This window comes from Lissotriton helveticus, chromosome 11 (genome assembly GCF_964261635.1).
Source record: "Lissotriton helveticus chromosome 11, aLisHel1.1, whole genome shotgun sequence".
In the NCBI taxonomy this organism is placed as follows: Eukaryota; Metazoa; Chordata; class Amphibia; order Caudata; family Salamandridae; genus Lissotriton; species Lissotriton helveticus.
This window is the reverse complement of record NC_136072.1, coordinates 464548222-464574360: the sequence shown is the minus strand read 5'-3', so window position 1 is coordinate 464574360 and position 26139 is coordinate 464548222. Positions and strand designations below refer to the sequence as shown.

Genomic DNA, 26139 nt, shown 5'->3' with positions numbered 1-26139 from the left:
AGGGAGGAATGATGAATTTTTGTATAAGTTTGGCTCTCCAAGATACTTCAAGAGGGTTCATCTGAAGATATTAAAAACAGCTTTGGAGGTATGGTACAGGGTAAGGGTAGGCAGTGGGATTGGGTACTATTCAGCTTCATCTCCAATTTGGGACACACCTGGTACCCCCGACTGTTTAAAAGATGCCCTGGCTATACCCATTAAAAGAGCCAGAATCTAGAAGTGGAATGAGTTAATGGATGAGGAGGGGATACACCCATGGGAGTATTTGAGGGCAAAGGTAGGGACAGACTTATCAAGGTTTAAATATCTTCAATTGGTGTCCTGGCATACACCGGAACAGGAGGAGATGGGGAGTAATGAGGTAGTAGAAAGGCTTAGCCAATCCCCCACACCCATAGCAAAAGAAATCTTAGTATGGTACCAACATTTAGTAAAAGGAGAAGATATGGGGATACCACCGGCAGAGGGGGTTTGGAACAGCACCACATTGGCATTGCAGGCAGAGGGCATGCTTGAACCATCCTTGAAGACCTTATATAAATATATAAAGCCTGCCTGCCTGAAGAAGAACCACTTTTTCGTGGTTAATAGGCTTTATTACACCCCCTATAAAATCGGGAAATTTGCCCATATACCCCCACCGAAATGCCCAAGATGTCAGGAACTGATGGCTAACGATATCCACATGTTTATTGATTGCAAAGAGCTAGATCAATACTGGAAGGAGATAGGACAGGCACTGTCGGGACTTTTCAGCACTACAATTAAAGTAAACTCCTCTAGTTATTTTTGGGGATGATGGATTCTTCTATCAGATAGCCACATGTCAGGAAAAAGGGCTCCTCCTATATTTGAAATTGTTGGCAAGGAGGGAAATATGTAGGAGATGGAAGGACCACCTTCCCCCGAGTAGTAAGGACTGGTTAAAATCATCATTCAGTATGGCCCGGCTGGAATACGAAAGGGCAGAGGAGAAGCCGTCTAACATCTGGCACCCTCTAATGAGGTGGGGAAGGAACTTAAGAATGATCCGGAAACTCCAATGATTACACCATGTCCCCGGTACTAAGGGGGAGGAGGTCTGGTGACCCAAGTAAAGTGTGGTCAGCCTGGTGGCCCACAGAGAGAGAGTACGGCTGTAAATGTTCCACAAAGACTTGACACGGTGAGATGAGGAGAATAAAAATACCATATATGTTTTCAGAACAGAACTCGAGGCTTAGAAATGGCATTTTAACACAAATTTGTGTAAAGTTAAAAATCTGCTGTATTTCTTGTTAACTTTAAGAATTATATATATATATATATACATATATATACTAGCAGCCCGTCCCGACGTTGTCCGGGAGCAATCAGGCTTCTGGGCCCCCGCCCGCCCCGACGTTGTCTCAGGCTTCAGGGCCCCCACCCGCCCCGACGTTGTCCGTGGGTCCCCCGGAGCGCACCTGCCACTTTCAAGGCCCCCAATGAGCCGCACACGGGCCGCTTCACCTACCTCAGCCGCCGCTCCTCCCCGCCTGTCTACCGCTCCTCACCGCTCCTCCCCGCCTGTCCGCCGCTCCTGCCCGCTCTCATGTCCGCCGCTCCTCCTCGCACTCCTGTACGCTGCTCCTCCTCGCGCTCCTGATGTCAGCACGCACGTCGCGGCCGGCGCTACTTCCAAGGGACTACTTTTTTTTTAATCGTAAATATTTTAAAGAACGTATATTTTATTTTTTTATATAGCCTATGTCCATCTGCAGACCCTGACAATTACAACAATGTATTGGGTGTTTGGATTGGTGCTGTGGTTCCTGAGTTTACCCGCCTCAAAGGTTCAAAGTTCTCTCTTTATTATAGTAGTATATATATATATATATATATATATATATATATATATATATATATATATATATATATATATATATATATATATATATATATATATATATATATATATATATAGTCTAAACAGAAAGCCCCAAATTAAAGCAAAGCCACACGAAGTTCAGATCAGCACGTTTATTTGCATCAATTTCACTGCTCGCTCCTTGACAGCTTTCAGAGCAATCTTTGAACATGTAAAGCCTGACACGTTTCAGGAAATAATCCTTTCTTCAGAGGCATTGTTCACGTAGGGCTGGAAGAGCAGTTGTTGGCCACGTCTGCTAATATAATCACTGGCACCTGCCACAGTGGGCGTGGCTAAATCGCAAAGCCTTCTGTGCCTTGTAGTACGCTGGCCCTCTTCCCACAGTGGGGCCACTCAACAGTCCTTGCAATTTGAACCAAGTATTCACCAAGTGGAGTAAAGTAAAGCGCTGTAAGCCCTCAGATTGCGCTTTGCAGCAGTGAATTCGTGCTCAAGGTAGCACCACCTGCATTGGAGCTGCTCTTGTCTTCGTTCCGTCTTTGCAAGCCCCTTCTCAGAGCCTGCACGAACCCTTCGTAAGGTGGGCCTCGCTTCTCGACTGGGCAAACAGCCGATATCCTTAAAGTCTAAACAGGAAGCCCCAAATTAAAGCAAAGCCACACGAAGTTCAGATCAGCACGTTTATTTGCATCCATTTCACTGCTCCCTCCTTGACAGCTTTCAGAGCAATCTTTGAACATGTAAAGCCTGACGCGTTTCAGGAAATAATCCTTTCTTCAACGGCATTGTTCACGAAGGGCTGGAAGAGCAGTTTTTGGCCGCGTCTGCTCATATAATCACTGGCACCTGCCACAGTGGGCGTGGATAAATCGCAAAGCCTTCTGTGCCTTGTAGTACGCTGGCCCTCTTCCCACAGTGGGGCCACTCAACAGTCCTTGCAATTTGAACCAAGTATTCACCAAGTGGAGTAAAGTAAAGCACTGTAAGCCCTCAGATTGCGCTTTGCAGCAGTGAATTCGTGCTCAAGGCAGCACCACCTGCATTGGAGCTGCTCTTGTCTTCGTTCCGTCTTTGCAAGCCCATTCTCAGAGCCTGCATGAACCCTTCGTAAGGTGGGCCTCGCTTCTCGACTGTCCATATAGTCTAAACAGGAAGCCCCAAATTAAAGCAAAGCCACACGAAGTTCAGATCAGCACGTTTATTTGCATCCGTTTCACTGCTCGCTCCTTGACAGCTTTCAGAGCAATCTGCGGCCGGCGCTACTTCCAAGGGACTACTTTTTTTTAAATCGTAAATATTTTAAAGAACGTATATTTTTTTTTTTTATATAGCCTATGTCCATCTGCAGACCCTGACAATTACAACGATGTATCGGGTGTTTGGATTGGTGCTGTGGTTCCTGAGTTTACCCGCCTCAAAGGTTCACAGTTCTCTCTTTATAATAGTAGTATAGATATATATAGCCCAGCCGTGAGGAGAGCACCACTGTGTTTAACACGGGTGTCACGAGATGGAATTTCACCTACCTCATTGTTGAACAGCTGAGTTGGATGAGAACTGCGGCGCGTGTGGGGGCTCATCCTGTTCTTGGGCTCATACAGAGTGGCAGTAAAAAAACTTTAAGACTTCAACTCCCACAATGCTTGGGGCGTGGCATGGCCCATTCAGGTAGCATGTGGGAGTGTCGCACGCAAACTACGTTAAAAAGCCTCTGAGGAAGAATGAATTTGAAATGCGTCAGGCGAGACGGAGTTTCTGCTGTTCCTGCCTACGTGCGTGTGCAGTTCATACCGAATAATAAAGGTTAAGGGTCAAACCTTTCTCAGCTGTCAGAGTGCTCCTTCAATGTGTGGCAGGCCCAGGAGCAGGATATATATATATATATATATACATATATATATATATATATATATATATATATATATATATATATATATATATATATATATATATATATATGTACACACACACACAAGGGATTGTTAACCTATCATCCTGTTTGCCTTTCTTTTTGTGTAATGCGTTACCTGTTTTGTTTACATAAACACATTTCTCATGTTTTAATATGTGCTGCAACTAGTATAGAAGTCATTATGTATCATGTCTTGGCCTTAGCCCCGCCCCTAACCCCGCACACTTGCCAAACCTCTAGCTAATTTTTAGTACCTGCACTTATTTCTCCCCATTTAAAGCACTGGCCACGAGTGTTGGTCATTATTAGACCCCGCTGACTAGTTCATCTTGCTATCTAATCATCACGCTGTGTACTTACGCCCAGGGCGAAACTGGCCTTTGTACCACTCTGTCCTTTTTCCAGTAGGCTGCAGGTTAGGGTGTACTCAGGGCTTTAAGTGGGCCAGTTTTTTAAAGGGGGCCTCGAAACAGGTCTCTCTTGGGCTCTGTTTTGTGTCCTGGCAGAGGCGGTCCGTTTTTTCCGGACTGCAGTGACAGCAAGCACATCATGTGCACGTGCTCACACTACTCACTTCTCACTAGTCGTGAAGTTACGGCATGCCAGCACCTACTCGGCTGCCTCTTTCTTTGTGTATGCTCAGTTCCAGCAGTTCAACTAGCAATTAACGGGTGCCAGCCATCTGTGCCAACATGAAACCACAAGGGCGGTAGAATTCTGCATGATTAGACAGGCCCAGTCTCCTTCCAGAATATTCACATCTTCACGGAGAGGCATGTTTAATCTTGTTCCTGTTCACCTCCGAGAAGAAAAGAAACATTGTATAAACAATTTTTCTCTAAAGAGAAATCATGATATCCACATTCAACAAGTATCACCTCGGCTTGGCGGTGGTTGGCGGGGACATCGAGCCTGGAACGTGTACCACCGAGACAAGAAGGCGCAATCTGGCATACTACGGTAGCCTGATTGTGAAGTTTGTTCCAGAAGCGGAGTGAGTTCGCAGCAGCAGAGTAAGTAATGTAATGATGTATTGTAAAGCGCATGAATCACCCCACATGGGGTATCTCCGCGCTGTAGACCGCTGGGGAACCCGTCCTGGCTTTCCCTGTGAGATGGTCCCTACTGGGTATCTCCAAGGTGAAACCAGGCATCCCCGGCGTATGTGGGGGGCCGTTGTGGAGATGAGGCAAACTAATGCCCAGAGTTGCCGAGTGTGATCCCTGGTTAGAGTAGGCACCGAGGCGAGAATTATCGAGTCCGCTGACCCTGGTCCACGACCCTGCCGCGTCGGGAATTGAACCCTGGTCCCGGGCCATCCTCTGCTTCTGGGTCTGCCGCCTCTAACCAGTGAGCCACACCACTCCACTACCGGACCTCCTCTCGATTCACAGTCAGCATCAAAGAGTGTCCCTCGGTCGCTCCAAACACGGCAGGTTTTACTCCTTCGTGGTCAGGGGGCGGGGCAGGCAGGCAGGGAGAGCGGACCAGGTGATGTTAATAGGTCATGCAGGGACTCCTGGGAGACGAAGTCCCTGTGTTAACGCTCGCAGCCCTGTTGCCAGTTGAACCCTCGCCTTTCTCCGAGCACAGCGCTTCAGCGCTAGTCCAGGTGCAGGCTGTTGCAGTGTCCTCGAACCGCGAAGCGGGACCCGCGAAGCGGGTCCGGCAAGCAGTGGGCAAATCCTCGGGCAGAAACACAGGCAATTATCCACTTCAGCTAGACCTCCTCTCGATTCACAGTCAGCATCAAACAGTGTCCCTCGGTAGCTCCAAACGCGGCAGGTTTTACTCCTTCGTGGTCAGGGGGCGGGGCAGGCAGGGAGGGAGAGCGGACCAGGTGATGTTAATAGGTCATGCAGGGACTCCTGGGAGACGAAGTCCCTGTGTTAACGCTCGCAGCCCTGTTGCCAGTTGAATCCTCGCCTTTCCCGAGCACAGCGCTTCAGCGCTAGTCCAGGTGCAGGCTGTTGCAGTGTCCTCGAACCGCGAGCAGTGGGCAAATCCTCGGGCAGAAACACAGGCAATAATCCACTTCAGTGAGACCCCTCTTTCCCTGCGGTGCGTTAAATTCGAGGAAGTGGGAAGTATTTTTGAATCGCTGCCGGGGGCTTCTCTCAACACCCTACATGAAGGGGCTGTGTGGATCGGGCGCTATAGAAACAAGTAAGACTCTAGAGTCGCCCTGCCTGTTCTGCTAATGGCAGCTGTCTCTCCCTCTGGTGGTTATCACTCAACATCTCGTACTCCCCCACAGTCATGCGGACCCTGGCTCTGCTCATCATGCCGTTTCCCTGCTTAGTCTGCACCTCCTTTCATCCAGAGTATAGAAAATTGTGGGGATCCTCTGAATTCGTACATCAAGGACTCATCCCCCTTGCCTGACCTCAAGATGATCGCCTTAGTCATTGACTCTGTGAACTGTCCATCGACAGCTGAGACCCAGCCATTTTGACTGATGCCCGGTGGAGCTACCTCGCGAGCTAAAGGGGAGATGGGCTATGGATTCCCTCCTTGGCCATCACCTACCCAGCCGAAACTTGGGCAAACTCTCCTGCGTCTCTCCTGACCTTATCTCCCTCCTCCCCCTTCACCCTACCCCCTACTGCTCTACTCTTCTCTTCTTTCCAGCTATTAACCCCTGCCCTCACCCGTCCTTGAACACAGTTCCCGCCCTGTTTATCCACTGGACTTTCTTACGCAAACTTTCCCTCGTCAGTTTGAGACCTAGATAATTGACTGATGCCCAAAGGAGCTACCTTGCTTCGCTAAAGGGGAGCCAGACTGTGGATTCCCTCCTTGGACGTCACCTACCCAGTCGGTCTTTGGGCAGACATCCCTTCATCTCTCCTGCCGTATTTTCCCTCATCCTCCTCCCTCACACTTCCCCCTTCCCCCATCCTCTCTACTTCTCTCACCTTTCTTTCCTCTTTCAATGTGTTGCTTATTTTTGACATAATGTGTAATTGTTATCATTTTCTGTAACATTGTGTAACCGAATGTGAAGCGCTCTGATACCTAAGGGTCTAGCCAGCGCTACATAAAACTCATTAAATAAATAAATAAAATAAATAAATGACGTCATGCCAGGTGAGCGTTGTAGGGGATGGGAAATCCTTTAAAGAGAATCATTTTCTCTCTGGATTTCCCTTCTCTTTTTGAAACGCAGGAGCAGCAACACTGTTGTGGTGTCACCAGGGCTTTAAGTGGATGCTTTTTCAATAGTATATACAAGCCATAGTTGCTGCTTATTTAACTTATGCAACTAACAACCATTGACAAAGCCAATAGTTCTGACTTGTTGCAGGGATGACGTTACTTGTTGTATCATATATCTGGATGCAATGAGAGAAACAGCACACTACAAGTCGGGTGGCACACTATGCTAAGCACAGGTTCTTAGCTTACATGTTTTAAGCCATGCCTTTAATTACATTGGCCACGCCCCTTTGAGAACCCCCCCTCCAGTTTTTTCATCCCTCTTAAAGCCCTGGGTGTACTATGAGAACAGAATGGGCTGCCATGAATCAACAATGGAGGCCCCTTTGACCCTGCTCTTGTCCTGGCCCCCTGCAGTGTGTGTGGGCCGGGGGGTGAGGGGGGAATTGAACACTGTACCCAGACGGACTTTCGTTTTCCAGTCACTATCAGGCCTGCCTGGATCAGTAATCATGATGGCGATTGTGAGTCTTTGGGTGTCAGAACCGTGGGCCAGCAAAAGTCAACAAATAGAAAAAAAGGCGTGGCCAACATTTTTTTTATTTGCTTACTTTTGTTACAATTGCCGCACTCGCGCTTTAGCTATTAACATCATAAGCTAAAGCGCGGGTGCCATGATTGCCTACAAGTAAAGAAAATACTTCCATTTCTTTGCTTTTGAAGTAAGCAGTCTGTTTTAAAGTGCGGGTGAAAAGGAGAGAAATTGGTCTTAAACTTCTGAGTACAGAGAAGCCGAACTGCTGCAGTGCCAGGAGAGGCAGCAGATGCTGTTGTCTCTAGCAGGGAGTCCCTAGTTCTTTTTTAGCAAACGCCATACAGACAAAAGGCGCACTACTCGAAGTAATGTCCGATTTCAGTTGCGAGCGGAGCCGCGAAAGTGATAAGGGCAGTCAGGCAGCAACCCTCGAACCCTCGCTGCTAATCCCTAAAGTGGTTAGGGTGACCAACTGGCATTGGTGCAAATTCAGGACGGCGAGTGTAAAAATTCAGGACAAAGGGTCAAAATTCAGGACACAAATTCAGGACAGGTGGTCAATATTCAGGACAAAACTTCAGGACAATAGGTACGTTTTACAGACACATCAGAGGTCGCGCAATAGTATACAAGTAAGCCCAGCCGTTTCCAAACTTATTCAACCGTTTGCAAACCTATCCATCATGTATCCTTCCATCTATCATTTCACTCATCCATCCCCTCATCCATCCTTTCACTCATCCTCCATTATCCATCCATCCATCCATCCACCCTTTCACCCTATCCATCTGTACACTTATCCATCCACTCTTCATCCCATCCATCGATTCACTCATCCATTCAGCCATTTACCCTTTCACCAATCCAGCCATCCTTTCACTTACTAATCCTTCCACCCATCCACTATTTTAGTCATCCATCCATCCTCCCTTTCTCTCTCCATCGATCCTTTCACTTAGCCACCCTTCCTTCCATCCATCCATCCACCCACCCACCCACCCACCCATCTACTCATCCACTCATGAATCCATCCATTGACCCTATCACTCATCCATCTATCATTTCACTCCTTCACACATCTATTCATCCTTTTGTTCATCTACCCTCCCTTTCACTCACTCATCCATCCTTACATCCACCGTTTCACTCATACGTCCATTCATTCACCCTTGCACTTATCAATCCATCAATCCATCCATCATTTCACTCATCCACCTACCCACCCATCATCCACCCAACATCCACCCACCCACTCATCCATCCTTTCACCCACCCACCATCCAATCCACTGATCCATTCTTTCACCCACCCACTCATCCATCCATCCTTTCACCCACCCACTCATCATCCATCCATCCTTTCACCCACCCACTCATCATCCATCCATCCTTTCACCCACCCACTCATCATCCATCCATCCTTTCACCCACCGACTCTCCATCCATCCATCCTTTCACCCACCCATCATCCATCCATCCATCCATCCATCCGTCCTTCCCCTCATCATCCATCCATCCTTCCCCTCATCATCCATCCATCCATCCTTCCCCTCATCATCCATCCATCCTTTTCCCTTATCATCCATCCATCCATCCATCCATCATTCTACCCACCCACTCATCATCCATCCATCCTTCCCCTCATCATCCATCCATCCATTCTTTCACCCACCCCCTCATCATCCATCCATTCCCTCATCATCCATCCTTTCACCCACCCTCTCATCATCAATCCATCCTTCCCCTCATCATCCATCCATCCATCCTTCCCCTCATCATCCATCCATCCTTCCCCTCATCATCCATCCATCCACCCTTCCCCTCATCATCCATCCTTTCACCCACCCCCTCATCATCCATCCATCCATCCCCTCATCATCCATCCATCCATCCTTCCCCTCATCCATCCATCCTTCCCCTCATCCATCCATCCTTCCCCTCACCCATTCATCTATCCTTCCCCTCACCCATCCATTTATCCTTCCCCTCATCCATCCATCCATCCTTCTGATCCATCCATCCATCCTTCCCCTCCATCCATCCATCCATCCATCCCCTCATCCATCCATCCATCCATCCATCCCCTCATCCATCCATCCCCTCATCCATCCATCCCCTCATCCATCCATCCTTCCCCTCCATCCATCCATCCTTCTCCTCATCCATCCATCCATCCTTCTCCTCATACATCCTTCTCCTCATCCATCTTTCCCATCATCCAGCTACCCTTCCACCCATACATCCAGCTATTTACATTTTCTCTCCATCCTTCCCCTCACTCATCAATCCATCCATCCTCTCTCATTATCCATTTATTCAATCTTTCATTCATCCATTCACCCTTTCACTAATTCATCCAGCCATCCCTTCACTTACTTACTCGCCGACCTTTCCATATTAATTTTGAGCTGAGCCCTTTTGAGAAGAGGCCCATCAAGAACTTCACCCTCGCTGCAGGGGCCGTTCCAGGACTGGGACAGAAGCCACCCAGGGTGGAGACAGGATCCACCACAGGGGGGGACAAGAGCCATCACAGGTGGGGGTGGACTGGAGCCACAACATGGGCGGACAGGAGCCATCACAGGCGGGGGGTGGACTGGAGCCACCACTGAGGGGAGGGCAGGAGCCATCACAGGAGAGGGAACAGGATCCACCAGGGTGGGCACAGGGGTGGGCATGCAGTATTCTAGTATCATCTTGGACTCCTCGCCCCCTCCTGCACAAGACAACGAGAAGACAGGCTCTGTCCAAAATGCCATCCCCCACTGTGATGTACAGTACTTACAGGAGATACTCTACGAGAACTGATTGAACTAATTGTCATCCATACTTTGTTAATCAGTGTGGGTGCGATTGTGCCATTGCTTTATTGTCTTACATTATAGACTGCATGTTTGAAGAACCAAGGTTTGCTTACAATTTAGTGACAGTAATTACGCTCGGTGAAGAGAAGCACATGCTGCCTCGGTGTAATCAGGGGTGTAATCTGGCGGAGTCTAGGATGTTTGGGGCCCTGGGTAGAAATGGAATGTGTGAGCCCCCCTCTAAATAGCAGAGACATGACACATTCAGGGCTGTTTGCATGTGAATAGATGTAGCTGCTCCTGAACCTGCAGCCCCTCCCTCTCAGTCACCTTTGAAGCACCTCTTAACAGGTCATCAAGGGCTGGAGGTGTAAGGGTTGCCATCCCGCTGCGCCTCTCCAGTGCTGCTGAGTATCTGAGGAGCTTCGGTGCAGCATCGGAGTGAAGAAGGGAGGTGGGTGCAAGCTGTGCCGGCTTTAGGGTGGGTCAACAGGTGCCCTGTTAAAATGACGGACAAATGGCGTCCGTTAAAGATTCCTTCACGGACAATGGACAGACGGCCGAAATTACGGACTGTCCGTGAAATTTACGGACGGTTGGTCACCCTAAAAGTGGTATGTGAACTGTCCCGGTTCTTTCTTTTGAGAATCTGGTCACCCTATGCAGAAGAGAAGTGCATAGTACCAGTGAAACTTAAAACAATGAAAGCATGTCAAAGGAGAAACCCACAAAGACCCAATGCTAACACGGAGTCAACTTTTCAACACAGATCCCGGTTCCACTGGTTTAATGGTACAACGTTTTATTTTATCAAATGGGAAAGCACTAGCCATGTGTAGTGTTGCCGTTTAAATGAAGAGTAGACAAGCAGCAGTAAAAGTTGAGGAGGCTTTATTGTAGGGATCAGGCTAGAGACCTCATCCACCAAAGTTCAGCTGACAAATGGCTTGTCACTGAACCCAACATTCTAAGTGGCCCCATTCTACATTAGAACATAAGGAAAGAGTTATGCCAGAAGGAATGTTTACAATGAAGGATACCACACAATGTCAGTTGGAGGGGGTTTTAGACATGAAAGTGTCTTTAAAATGAGGATGCTTGTTAGTGGTGAAAGGTATCCCGCTGAACACTGGGGTCCGCCCTGACCGCTGTTGGGTATTAGACCTTCTCAGGTCTGCATGGTGAGTTGATTTGGGACCACTAAACCCTTGACCTCAGCAATCTTAATGGTGATTGTATTGAAAATGTTATGAAAAAATCCCATTGAAGGCAAGTCAGTGGTCCAGTTATCTGAAGTCTTAAAGTAATTAGCATTATTAAAAGGATGTGGCGTCTCTCCGTCATAACAGGGCAGGATGTGATCTCCAGCAACAAGTGCCCCGCCTCCCACCCCCCTCACATTCCTTGGCGCAATAAGAGCCCACGGCATTTCTGTCAGGGCACTGGGGGATCCTAGATGCTCCCCCGCAGAGGAGAGACACAGGGCTAAGAGGATTTTACAAATGCTGCACTTGTTAAATTGAGTCATCTAATCCCACTTTGGGGGCACTTGGGAGTGGCTTTCGCTGAAGCATGTTGCCACCTCCTTTCTTGCTTCCCTCAGTAGAAAGGAGTGAGATCAAATAGTGATGAGTGGAATGCTTGAATTAATATCTGGGGTGCACTCCAGTCCATCGTTCTTTTCCCCACAATGCTACCTCAGTAGTGAACAGCCTTATGAAAATTAGTCTTCATTCTGCTCCAAAAAATACAGTCCAGCCTAAGCTGCTAGGCCAGGTCCCCTCTGAACCGGAAGACACGCAATCCAAGATCGGTTTTGCCCTCTTTAGTTGGGTGCAGCTTGGTTCCAGTGGCACAGTGTGCACAGGACCCATGTATAGGCATACTCATTGCACTAAGAACATAGCAATAAGGTATACAAAATAATGATGGTGGACTGCCAGAATTAATCTCAGGCACCAGTAAATACTCTAGGCCGCATTCCAGTCCATCGTACTCATTATCCTTCAGTAGAAATACCTGTACAACACTCGTATGTGTCTATAGAATGTACTCAGTAATTCTGGAGATATTGGTAAAACTAAGTTTTCACCCTTGGGAGGCTCCACCCAAATTCACGCGGTCCATGGCTTCAGGGCACGCGTCCTAAAAAAATAAGTGGGGGGACTAACCAACGTATCAGTATGCAAGTGACATCACTGCACGTGGCATCACATTTTGCATCATAGGAAGTGACATCACAGGAAGTTGTGTCCCTACCTATGACCTCACTGAAAGTGATATTGCAAGAAGTGACATCCGATCGTAAGACCTCACACATTTGCTAAGCAGGTCTATTATCATGAGTACATTTGAGAGCATTAAAAGATTTAACAAATGAAAGCTGATCATAACTTAAGCCTGTGACTTGAGTTCCCCACTTGAAAGAATTACCAGCCCAAATGTGGATGACATTTGATGTCTGGCTAACTTCAGTAGAAAGCCACTAAGCGCCACAAGCTGGGCATCCTAAACCTGGCGCCAAGAACAAAGCACAGTTCATGCATTGCATTGAAAATGGTAGCAACTGCAATTGTGAATATCAAAACTATAAAATCTATTAACCTTTAAAGTCTGACATAATGCAGCAGGGGTGCCTGATGTGTAACTTACTGAGGTGGGCAACTCCACACGATAGTTGAGGTCTCCCAGCCAGAAGACGTGTGTGAAGCGGTGGGTGAGGTTAAAGGGCCCCATCTTCTTGTCTCCGAGCACCAGGAAGCGCAGGATGTTCAGGTAATTCTGGTTCCGTCTAGAGAGACAGAAGAGAAGTGAGCGCCAGAAGGTGGTAGATGTGATAGAGGGAGGGAAAGAGGAAGAAAAAGGAAGAGAGAACATGAGAGCAAGTGAATGTGAATGAGAAAGAAAGATAGAGAGAACGGGAAATGGCCTTTACAACGCGGGCTGAGCTACGCATGCCGTTTCCGCGAAAATGTAACCACACTTGTCTTAACCATGCATATGCCTTAACCATGAATATGAGTGGTCAAGGCAGTGCACGGTCTTGATGTGCATATGTGCGGGCACAGGAAGAGGAATGATCCGGAGAGGGAGCTCTGGGTTGCAGTTTGGTAAGTGGGGTTGGGGCCGGGTTTGAAAGGGGTGGGGTCATTTATAGGGGCAGGGGTAGTTTTTAGGGCTCGGTGGGGTTGCGTTTAGGGCGTAAGGGGCAGGTTGTTTTAGAGCTGGGGGCTTGAGGTTGTTTTTAGGGCTCGGGGGTCAGGGTTGTATTTAGGGCTCTGGGGCGGTCAGGATTGTTTTTAGGGCTCGGGAGGCTTGAGGGTGGGGTTGTTTTTAGGGCTTGAGGGGAATTGGGGTTGTTTTTAGGGCTCGGGGGTCGGGTTGTTTTTTTGGCTGGGGGTTGGGTTGTTTTTAGGGCTTAGGGGGCAGGGTTGTTTTTAGGGCTCAGGGGGCCGGGTTATAGGACTCAGTGCAGGGGGAGGGGCAGTTTTCAGGGGTTGGGCAGTTTTAGGGCTCAAAGGCGGGTCTGGGTGTTGGGGTAGTATATAGTTTGTGGGGCCGGGTTTTAATACGCAGGACCGGGGGGCTGGGTAGTGATCTTTACCATGGATATCCCGTGGTAAAGGCATGCGTGGTTAAAGGAATGCATGGTTAAGATGCATTCGTTGTTGGGGCCCCATAGTAGACCCATATGTGCTTCTGTCATACAACCCAAGAGAACAAGTGAGAAAGTGATAGGGGGACAGAGAGAAACAAAAATAGAAGGAAAGAAAAATAAAAAAGCTAATGATGAACTGAGAAAAGGGAAACAGAAAATGAGGTAGCAAGAAATGAAATGTGTGAAAAAGCTAGGAAAGAATAGAATGAAAGAAAAGATGAGTGAGTGAACTACGGATAAAGAGTGCACAGGGAGAACAAAAGATGAGAAAGTATAAGGAGAACAATAAAAAAAGCTTGTACTTGGATGTTGTAAGATTTTATGCCAGTGATTGGAGGGACTCTAACACCTTAGTAGTACTGAAAAAAGCAAAACTATTCAATACTTTCAAATTGTGACAGATAAAAGGGAGTCGTACCATCCACTCAAAAAGGCACTCTTGAGCTATGAAGTATTATTTATTTGTTTTTATATATGCATTTTATGTGAACCAGGCATCAAAGCGCCTCCCAGTAGAATGACATGGTATGTGAAAATGTAACAAGTGAAAGAAAAAATTATACTGAGAAATGTCTTTCTTACGGTTATTGTTAAGACTCAGCTCGTGCATTAGGCACTAGCGCGGACAGAATGATGTTGAATACAGCGTTGACTATAAGTTCCAAATCTGAAGATATCTTTTTTGTGTTCAAACGGTTATTTTCAAAACATACAAATAGAGAATAGCAAAAAGTACTGATACGAAGTTGAGCAGATATTGTACAGAATAGGACAATATACATAACACTGGATAACAGTATGCGTAAAGTCAAGTATATGATGTGGGGATGATAATAATAGAGCTAATAATTGAATAGTTACTAATAGGAGGGGTGAAGAAGAAGCCCCACAGTTTTGTAAATGGATAAAATATCAGAGAAACTGAAAATATATTTGCTTGGGTTGCAAATTTGTCTTGCAGATGAGTGAAGAATCAAAATTCGTTATGATCAAATAACTGCTACTCAAATTGTGGATTAGTATTCATCCAACTTTTTTTTTACCAACAATTGGAAGAGACGCATTAGCCTATGTGGGCCAACCCTGTGTTGCTTAGGACCTTGATGTGTCTCACAATAGTGTTCCATAAGAGGATCACATCTTGTTGCTGATATGTTTGGTTGCAAGCAAGGGTCTATGTGATTCATCAACAGGTCCCATTTTAGACACATTCAAATATGGACAAATGTGTAGCTAATCAGGCTGCTTTAAGGGTTTTAATACACTACCTAAAGCTGCCAAACAATAAAATTGAAAATTAGTAAGAGACTAGCACCACAATTAATAAGAAGTTGGAGCATCTTGAGAGCTTGTTTCGTTTTTTATGATTTCAAATGGATAATGAAATAGCATTGTGGAGGCCTGTGAAGTGTGATGGTGAGTCATACATAGGAAGTGCTCTACATAAATAAAGCACTTTGGAAAGCAAAGTCATCCAAACCAGAGTAATTCAACCCACCATCATCAGTGTCTGATTTTGACATTTCTTTAATTATCTGAGCACTTTATAGCAGCTTTGCATAAATAAATTTGAATAGATTATCATACTTCCTTGCCAATACAATATTCAGATATTCTAACTTTTCTATTCCCTTAAGCACAGAGGAGCTGGTCTATTTGATGTAAAGAACTCGATTTTTTCAATGGTAATTTTATACCCTGATTCAACTCCAAACAGCAGGCCAGTTGCTCACTTGCTGGTAAGGTAGCATTGAAATTAGAGGTGTATATTAATACATTTCCATCATAAAAGGACAACTTTGTAGCAATGCTTGAACACTTGGGACCCAGAATAGCTCTGCTCGCGTATATTGTAGGCAAAAGAGTTTCCAAGTAAAGGGCAAATAAAACTGGGAAGAGGGGGATTCCTTCTATCCGTGTAGTTATGAAAGTATCTAAAAGATAAGTCCTGTTTAGAGGTTTTAGACCAGTCTGTAATGGAAGCTGCAAAGTTGATATGAGTTATAGTGTCTTAGCCAGTTACAGTCCCATAATGTCAGTTCAACGCTAAATTGGGAGTATATTTAGTCATTCTCAGAGGTGAAATAGTGTAAGGCGTTTCTCCTTACCTTTTCGAGGTAGCGGCCACAGAAGTGGCTTCTTAATGAGCTCCGTTTGCGTCTCTTTGGGTTCCTGGCCTGTGTCTCTTTTTTTCCTTTCTGCTGCAGATTGTTTCTACAGCAGTCTCAGACTTCTAGTGTAATTTTGGCGTCTTGTGTTGTTTCTTGGAATGATAGGCCGTACCTGCATACTAAGAAGGTTCTTCTTCTAGCCTAGGAAGATCTGCTCTTTAACAAAGGCCAATGTCAGTTCCTGTCCACAAAGTGTGATGGCATTCAGAAGGTTTCTTTGGAGGATTTCCTTTTTAGAGGAAAAATCACTATTTTTGCAGCTTCCCACAATTTTGGAGATAACCTAGCCTTGCAGATGAAATCAATTTACAAATAATTGGAGCAGAGACGTGTATGATCATTTTCTACAGCTCAAACACAAGAAGATGATGGACGGAGCGCTGAAACTTTTCAGACAACCACCCCCAGTCTCAGATCTGGGGGTGTCCATCATCATACCATTACGGACACAACTTTCAGTTTCCTTAACTTCTCCAATTGGGATAGGGACTATAGGATGAACAACGTCAATCAGTTTGAGAAATGGTCATTTTACTTCTCTCTTGAATCCGTTGGATCTAATACTGCAACCTTTTGTTGAGATGTACTTAGTTCTTGATAGAATTTCCTAGAAACCATAGCAATTTTCTGCAGATCACTGGTCCCTTATCATTCCTTATCCTATATATTCTGTATGCCTAAAGATGGTGTACAGTCTTTTATAACCACAGTCAACTGTATATCAATCTTATAGTGTGCTACCCTATGAAATGTGCTTCGACACCTCATCAGGGGTAGCAAGCACTGTATAAATGCAAACCCTTCCCTCTTCTATTACTCCACTATCCATTTTCAATCCAAATAAGAAACGCACGTCTAAAAAACGCACGTCCAACGCTCAAATTAATTTCATATCTCCCTAAACTAATTCACCACTAATCCTCCTTGGGTTGCCGTGTAGCGTTCTACTTGCTGAAAAAGTGTTTTGACGCCTCGTATGGGGTAGTATGCGCTATATAAATGCAATTACAATTACAATTAAGTTCAAATCCTTCTTCTTTCTTTTCCTTTTTATTATTTCCAGTACATACATCATGTTTTTAGGCACTGGATATTACAAAAGAATTTAGTCTTGACTGAAAGCAAATTAAAATAGATGTGTTTTAATGACTTTAATAAAAGCAATGCCATTTCTTGTTTTTTGCAGGTGTCAGCCAGCAGTGTTTCCTACAGTTTAGAGACCTGGCAGGAAATCAGAAAGATGTCTCTTGAATTTTATTTTATTCAGAAGTATGTTGTAATTAAATCTCCGCTCACAAAGTTTAATATTTAATGTCAAACTGCTTTTAGGTGCATTAACATGAACTAACTAGCCTTAGCAGTTTTCTAATAACACAACTCTCACTAATAACTGTAGTGTCGTCTGCCTGACCCTGTATGCAGACAGGGCAGGGGGAACAGGGTAGGGAGGGACCGGGGCAACAGGAAGTAGTTAGGGTTACGAATGAAGGTGAATAAAGAAGCATACAACCCGGCTCCCGACTCCGAGCATCATTTGGGGGCCAGATTAAGACACTGGCGACGAGGATGGGATCCGCCGATCCACCGCTTGCCCCCCACTGTGACCGCAGCTTGTAGCTGCCCATGCCAGGAATCGTCCCAAAAGCGCGAAAAGGCGCGAAAATGGCGCGATTGTAATCGCGATAAAACGGCGCCACAGAAGAGCCAACAGCCAAGAGTAGCAGCGTGCAATGAGGGTGAGTCTGAGCAAGTGACTACCCCTGCCAAATAGCTGCCAGAAGTTGGAGCCGTCTGTGTGCAAGTGAAGCCCTGTGTCCCCATCGGCGGCCATTTTAAAGTCAGGCACTGACCATAGGATCACATTGGCTCCTACACGGCGGCCATCTTGAAGTCAGGCAAGTGCCACAAACTTCACAAAACTCGGAAACTCGTAGAGATAAGGCGCCCCAAGGTCAAGTGAACCCAGAGAGGCACTCAAGATGCCTGGTGAACCCGATACCTCGCGCACAGAGGCCACAGGATCCACCCAGCAAGTCCCGCAACCACACCCGATGATGATGGGGGTGTCATATCTACGCCCGCCAGAGCCCCTAGAACTCACGTCCGGAAACAGCATGGGGCCAAAGTGGAAGAGCTGGGCAGAGGACTTTGAGGATTTTATGACTGGGTCCCAGGTGCGAGACCCCAAGCAGAAGCTCATAGCACTGCGGAACCTAATAGGAAAGGACATTGCGCAGATCATCAAAGAACTACCCGCGGCCACGACCCTTTCATATGAAGATGTGAAAGGAGCCCTAGATCGGAAGTTCTTACACAAACGGAACCTGGACTACGAACGGTACACGTTTAACCTCGCCTCCCAAGAAAAAGACGAACCAATGTGCGACTTCATTGCTCGCATTCGTCGCCTAGCACGGTATTGCAAATTCAACGCGTTCAACACCGAAGACGCTCTACGACTGTGCATCATCGAGGGATGCCAATCAGAATCGCTGCGTCGCAGATTGTTGAAGAAAGATTACACACTCAAAGAGATCGAAGAACTGACACGTATCAATGATCAGGCCGAAGACCATGCTAAGAGAATGGAAGCTAGCAAGTCCGAGAAGAAGGAGAAAGCCTTTCGGATGCAATCACACGTGGACCCGAAACGTTATTCAGACCGCCGCAAGTCGGACACGCCAACGCAGAAGACCCGAGCGACCTGATCACGCCATGGAGCCCGAAGCTATCACACGAGGAGGCCCGCCTCAAAATGTTACAGATGCGGTCAAGACTACCCGCACTCGGGACAATGTCCCGCCTTAGGACAACGATGCCACCGCTGTGGGAGAGAAAATCACTTCGAAGTAACCTGCCAAACGCGCCGGTCAGAAACAAAGACAGCCAAGTCAAGCTCAGAAACCCGACACTGCGCCAGAGCAGTCAAAGGGAGAGAAAGTTGCTCCTCCAGCTCGTCGAGGTCAAGCACTCGCATACTGTTTCACTGAGATCTCGGAGGTCAACGTCTCGAGAATCGTCCTCTCCCACACCTGTGTCACAAGACAGTGACGAGTATGTTCTCATGGTATCGGACCCCGACAGGCTGAAAAACATATCCACGACTGAACATTCGAATAGGAAGCCACCCGGCCAAATTTGTACTAGAATCGGGAGCATCTTTAAACTACATCTGTGCCATGGAATATAACAGTATGAAGCCTCATCCAAAGTTAGAACCAGCCGCTGTTCGAGTCTACACATGGATGTCCAGGAAACCTCTACCCTGCCTCGGACGGTTCCACACGACTCTAACTTACAAAAACCGACAGATCCAAGCCTATGTTCATGTAATTGAAGGTCCAGAGGCAGCGGATTGCCTCCTCAGTTTGCCGACGGCGGAACGCCTCAAACTTGTCGAACTATTATACACTGTGGATGATTCCCCAGACATTGTCAACAAATTCCCCAACTTATTCAAGGGTCTCGGGAAACTCAACCAATTTAAAGTCAAACTGCACATTAATGAGCGGGTACCCCCAGTAGCACAACACCATAGGAAGGTACCATTTCATCTACAACAGGCAGTAGAAGAGGAACTCCAAGACTTACTACGGACGGACATCATTGAAAGATCTACAGGGCCCACCCCATGGGTGTCTCCAGTGGTAGTCGTACCTAAGAAAGGCCAAACCAACAAAGTGCGCCTCTGCGTGGACATGCGCGCCCCGAACACTGCCATCGAGAGGGAGAGACATCCTGGACCTCATATCAGTGATATGATCGCCAGCCTTAACGGGGCCACTGTGTTCTCAAAGCTGGACCTCAATAAGGGATACCACCAATTGGAACTCCAAGAACAATCCCGATATATCACCACCTTCACCACGCATCATCCCTTTCTTGCTTCTGTTCAGGAAAAACCTGAAGACCTGGCTTTTTAATCTTTAGGTTGTTTTCTTTTGCACCTCACTTTCTGATTTTCCTTGTTTGTTCTCTGTTATGTTTTTTAAACCGTTGAGCTGCTCTCTAAAGCGCCGGGACACTCTTATTGAGTAGCCGTGCGCTATATAAATAAAATCATAACATAACATAACATAACATAACATAACATCAAGGTCTGTTCGGATATAAACGCCTCAACTTCGGAATCTCGTTCGCAGCAGAGATCTTTCAAGAGGCCATTCGGAGAGTCATCCAGGGCATCCCAAATGCCTTTAACTACAGCGACGATATCCTAGTGTTTGGGGAGAACCAGGTGGAACACGACAAAGCCCTAGACCGTTTGTGCCACGCCTTACTGAATGCCAACCTCACACTCAATCCAGACAAGTGTGAATTCCACAAGCCCACGCTCAAATTCTGCGGGCACATTTTCTCCAAAGATGCCATGAAACCAGATCCTGAAAAAGTGTCTGCCCTCGCAGACACCCCACAACCACAAGACTTCAGTGACCTCCGCTCTTTTCTGGGAATGGCAAGTTATTGTGCCCGCTACATTAAAGACTATGCTACCATCAGTTATCCACTCCGGGAACTCACTCGTCAAGGTCAACAATTTCTGTGGTCACCCGCATGCGAACATGCTTTCAACACAATCAAGGACGCTGTGAGCACCGCCATCAACCTTGCCTATTTTGACACCAAACGTAAAACCGAGATCACAGTGGATGCCAGCCCCGTGGGGCTAGGTGCCATCCTGGCTCAGTATGACAGCTACGCAGATCAACGTCACGTGGTCGCCTACGCCAGCCGTAGTCTTACGGACACAGAGAAGGCGTACTCTCAGCCAGAGAAAGAAAGCCTTGCGGTTGTCTGGGCGTGTGAACATTTTCACCTATTCGTATACGGCAAGCACTTCACGCTTATCACGGACCACCAAGCGCTCATCACTATTTTTTGGCTACCCACAAGCAAAGATGCCTCCACGGATAGAGAGAACGGGCCTCCGACTACAAGACTACATCTACACTATCATCCATAAGCCTGGGAAGGCCGAAAACCCAGCAGACTACATGTCAAGGCACCCACAATCTCACTCGCGGGAACGAGGCTCGGTGGCGGAGGAGTACATTAATTTCATCATCGACAGTGCACACCCTCCAGCTGTGCCCCTAGAAGCCATTCAAACAGCCTCAGCCGAAGATCCTACCATCCAGGTCATCATGGGTCACATACGTGCTAACTCCTGGAGACACCTTGACACCAGCCGCCACGATGCGCCCGCGGACGCCCAGGAACTGGTGGCATTCAAGCATGTTCAGGCAGAACTCTCTGTCAGCACGGACGGTCTACTGTTACGAGGAGGGAGGATAGCCATTCCCCAACGGCTTAGTCAAGGGATTATCAATCTCGCTCATGAAGGGCACCAAGGAGTAGTGGCCACCAAGAAAGCACTTCCAGAACGTGTATGGTTCCCGTCCCTCGACCACATGGTGGAAACCACACTCAAAGACTGTGCCTCATGTCAGCTCGTTAGTCGGGAGGAACCACCGGCTCCTTTACAGATGTCTGAATTACCCGACGGGGTGTGGCAGCAAGTGGCCATCGACTTCTTCGGGCCACTGAAATCAGGCAAATACATCCTTGTCATCATGAACAAATAGTCCCGCTTCCCTATAGCGCAGCAAGTGTCCTCCACGAAAGCATCAGCTCTTATTCCCGTCATTGATGAGGCGTTCGCAGCCTGGGGAATACCTGTAGGAGTAAAGACAGACAACGGACCACCGTTCAACAGTCACGAGTTCGCTGAATTTGCGAAGCACCTCAATTTCAACCATCGGAAAATCACTCCCCTATGGCCCCAAGCCAACGGCATGGTTGAGCGATTTATGGGAACCCTTAAAAAGACAGTTCAGCAAGCGGAACTCGCTCACCGTGACATTCAGCAGGCACTAAACGAAGTGCTGTGAGCGTACAGGACCATGCTACACAGCAACACAAATCAATGCCCCGCCACCCTGATGCTAGGGCGAGTTCCCCGCACGAGATTGCCGACATCAAACACCGTCCTGCAACCCCGACTCGTGACCACCGATCATGACACCCTGGTAAAACTAGACCGAGCAAAGAAAGCCAAAATGAAAGATTACGCTGATCGGCGCCGGCACGCAAGACAGAGAGACATTCATGCAGGAGACTGGGTGCTGGTAAGACAAGATCGCAAGACCAAAGCAGACAGCCGATACCTTGCCCACCCAATGCGAGTCTCTAGCCAAAAGGGGACTATGATCACCGCCAAATCAGAAGGAAAGAGGATAACCCGGAACATCTCTCATTTCAAGAGATACCACTCGTCGGCCCACGTTCGTTCTCAAGACAGCTGGTCCAGCGCGGAGTTGTCGAACTATCGGGAAGACAGCAATAGAGCGCGTCCCATGCCAGTGAGGCTAGAGGACCCACGAGAAAGGCATACTCCAGATCAGGCACGAAGCTGTCGTCCAAAGAGAGTAGTCAAGCGACCCATTCGACTCATTGAAGAACTCTGAGGAGACAGTAAGCCTTGTTGTATAAAGGGGGGAGGTGTAGTATCATCTGCCTGACCCTGTATGCAGACAGGGCAGGCGGAACAGGATAGGGAGGGACCGGGGAAACAGGAAGTAGTTAGGATTACGAATGAAGGTGAATAAAGAAGCATACAACCGAATCCCGACTCCGAGCATCATTTGGGGGCCAGATTAAGACAATAACTAATGGAGTCGGTGCAGTACTGGTGTAAGTAGCTCCTTTCCAGGGTCCTCATTACACAGTATTTTGGGATTTAATACTGCACCAAGTAAGTATTCATACAAACGTATTGCCTCCCCAATCCAAATTCTTCATGTCAGAATGGGGAATAATGCATGCTTTTCCATGACGCGCCATTAGCCTACCGTTGCTTTGACCCTTGTTGCTGCCACTTGCCTTACTCTCTATACTCCCGAAGCCCCAGGACATTGCCAGCTTGATTGAGGGGACCGCTGCTCTCTGAGCACGCCGGGACTCCAACACCCAGAGTCCCCGGGGCGCGCTCGGACCGGATCATCAGCAGCAGCGCTGGGAGGCGCATATATTCACAGCGGCCCTCCCGCAGCGCGGGACGCACGTGATCGAAGCCCGGGCAAAGGGCGGGCCCGTCCGTGCCAGTCAGTGGCTGGAGGAGGCTGGACTGGGCTACCCCTCTTTATTTTTGTATCTTGCATTTCAAGAGGACTTGGGTTAGTGTGTTTAACCTTGTTATTCTAATCCTTGTGTTCTTATACTGTATTAACAACTGCAATGAATAAGGGTCATGGTAAGGGGGTTGGGGTTGCAGGGATAGTGGGTACTCTCGATGCCTTTTTCACCAGGGCGGAGTCCACATTAATCAACGAAATCGAGTTGACCCAAAAGAGGTTGTCACTAGAATCCACTCGGTCCCTTATCACACACCCATCCCCTGGCCCTTTGTTGCCATTAGACACAGTGGAAACGAGAAAAACGGTAACCGTGCATGAGGCCCAGATTCACCATTCTGTCTCAGCATCATCGATTGTAGTGATGGACGATCTATCCCAGGTTGCCGAGATCTCTGTTAATGATTCACCCTCTCCATCTAAAATCTTAACCCGGCAGCAACGACTAGTTAATGTAGAAAAAGGGGGGAATGTCGTTGTTGCTAGCGCCTCAACAAACAAAAAGGAAGGCAGTTAGCATTCCAGTAACCTCCTATCAGGCTAGTAAGGTTTTTAAAACTAGAGGTACTCGTGGACGGAAAGGCTGCGTGCAAGAGATGGCTTCCCAAACTGTACCCAGCCCAATTATTGCCAATTCGCAAAGTTCCCTAAGGCAGGTGCAATCCGACCTAGAAGATCGAATTGTAGCCCCAAACTTGAGGAAAAGTTCTTATTACTACTCATACCCATCGCGAGCAAATTAGCCAAGATAGACGATAGATTGAGTGAAATCGAGAATCAATTACTCCTGCCCTATCGCACTTTGGCGGGTGGAGGGTTGAACGGGCCTACTGATCAGGTGAAAGAATTACTCATTATCCTAAACGAATCATCAGAGGTGTCAGGTAGAGGTTGCAATACTACTGCTCGAACTGCTCATGATTCGAGAAGCAGTAATCCTGCCCCAAAAGTTCGAATAAGGCCGGAGATAAGTGAAACCCATTGTCTAGGGGCAGATCCTGGAGGACAAAATCACCAAGATAGACCCACCCAGTTTAATTTACCACCGGAGGCTACTCCTTACACTGTTATCTTATCCAATGTACCTCCACTACAATCTGAGACGGAAGAACATTGGACCTCTCTTAGGAACAAAGCTCTCCACCACCTAGACAATTTAACAGGACTTGGCAACCGCTTATTTAGGGAGTTTAAAATGACGCGCAGGATTTCCTGGATAGGCGATTCTGCTAAAACCTGTAGGGGGGATTGCGTGATATTAAATTTTGTATCCCCGCAAATTGTTAAGCTAATCCTAGAGAGAGCTGAAACAAGGAGTCTAAGTGGGGTGGGCATTGGGGTTTTACCCCTGGGATTTTTTTACCGTAACACTTTATCTTTGCAAGAGGCAGGATTGAGCTAATAGACAGATTACACTCCTGGGGCACCTATGAGTACAATGTCCCTATCCTTAATAGGTTTGAGCCATTTACAGATCTAGAGTAGATTGACTGACTGGAGCCTTTTGTACAAGAGGAAATTGTCCTCATTAGTGGGTCGGTCTCAGGGAAAATACCAGTGTCAGGTGTTCCCACTGCGACAAACCACGTAGGGACAAAAATACTCAGTTGGAATATCCCAGGTGGAGGTCCTGTTTAACTGAGTCGGTTATCATTGGGCTACAGGAAACCTGGGACACCGGTAATTCCTTTAATCGGGATGGCTATGCGACCTTTTTTTTTACCTGCAACAGCCTCCCCTAAGGGGAGGGCAAAGGGTGGCCTATTGACATTGATTTCCTTGAAAATTGCGGGTACCTACACCAAACTAGAAACAGGTTCTTTACACTGTCTGATAGTACAAATTGTGTCCGCTGACGTCAGCAACTGGCTCATTATTAATTTTTATAATTCTTTTGACAGAGCTTTTAAAAATGAACATTTAGTCAGTCTTTATCACTTTCTCGATTCATATAACGAGAAAAATATTAAACCTTATTCGGTCCTTCTTTTGGGTGATTTTAACATACATTGCTGTGATGACAATTGCCATGTCTGGGATAGGTTGGGCCCGGCCGATCAAGAAGATACCCACTTTGAACATTCACCACAGGGACTCTTTCTGGAGAAATTGGTGGCAGCTAACGGTCTGATTTACCCAAAACCATTCAGAGGGGGCCTGGTGGCACCGACCTTTAAGGTTAATAGCACTGGGTCAACTATTGACTGTATTTTTATTAGTACAACTTTGTCCACCAGAGTAAAGGGGTACTCGGTGTCCTGGTCCACATTTAGCGACCATAACCCTGTCATATTGACCTTAATGGATGATCTAAAGAAACTGGGGAAAATTAAAAAAAGTTTGGGCACATTAGATCTACGGCCCACAGATCAAGCTCGAAGAATTAAATGGAGCCGGGTGGTACCCCAAGACTTCCACGCCAACTTGTTGGTCATGGTGGGTCATGAGATGTCCATCTGCAAGAATGTATGTAATTATGATGAGGTTGTCTTGACGGCCTACACCAAACTTTGCAAACAAATCTCCATGGACCTCAAGCAACCACATAAAGGACAGGATAGGACCGGGGAGAGATGGTTTGACCATAGCTGTTCATCAGCCCATAGGAAGTTGTTGGCTGCCTTGAAACAAAATCCACCAAATCAACTCATAATACCCACCCTAAGGCAAGCATATAAACTGGCTCAAACAAATCGGAAAAAGGAGATCAGAAAGGAAGCTTGGGAAGAGTTATTATCGACCGATGTAATTAAAAACAGTTCCAAGTTTTTGGAGGTGGTAAATAAGCCTTTCTTTCGTGAGTCCCCGAACAGCCAGCTTGATTGTGGTATTCAGGAGCAGATCTGGCATAATCATTTTAAATCAGTATACGATGGGAATGATATTAGTGTCAACCCAGATTTTAAGATTGAG

At 47.0% G+C, this 26139-nt stretch overlaps 1 protein-coding gene across 1 annotated transcript in view; it reads right to left on the bottom strand.

Annotated features, from left to right (window-relative positions):
• INPP5D (inositol polyphosphate-5-phosphatase D) overlaps positions 1–26139 on the bottom strand; it is an 809167-nt gene that overhangs the window by 300729 nt on the left and 482299 nt on the right. The window contains exon 15 of the mRNA XM_078666020.1: positions 12917–13055. Within this exon, the coding sequence (XP_078522146.1) occupies positions 12917–13055 (139 nt within the window). The remainder of the gene's footprint in view (positions 1–12916; positions 13056–26139) is intronic.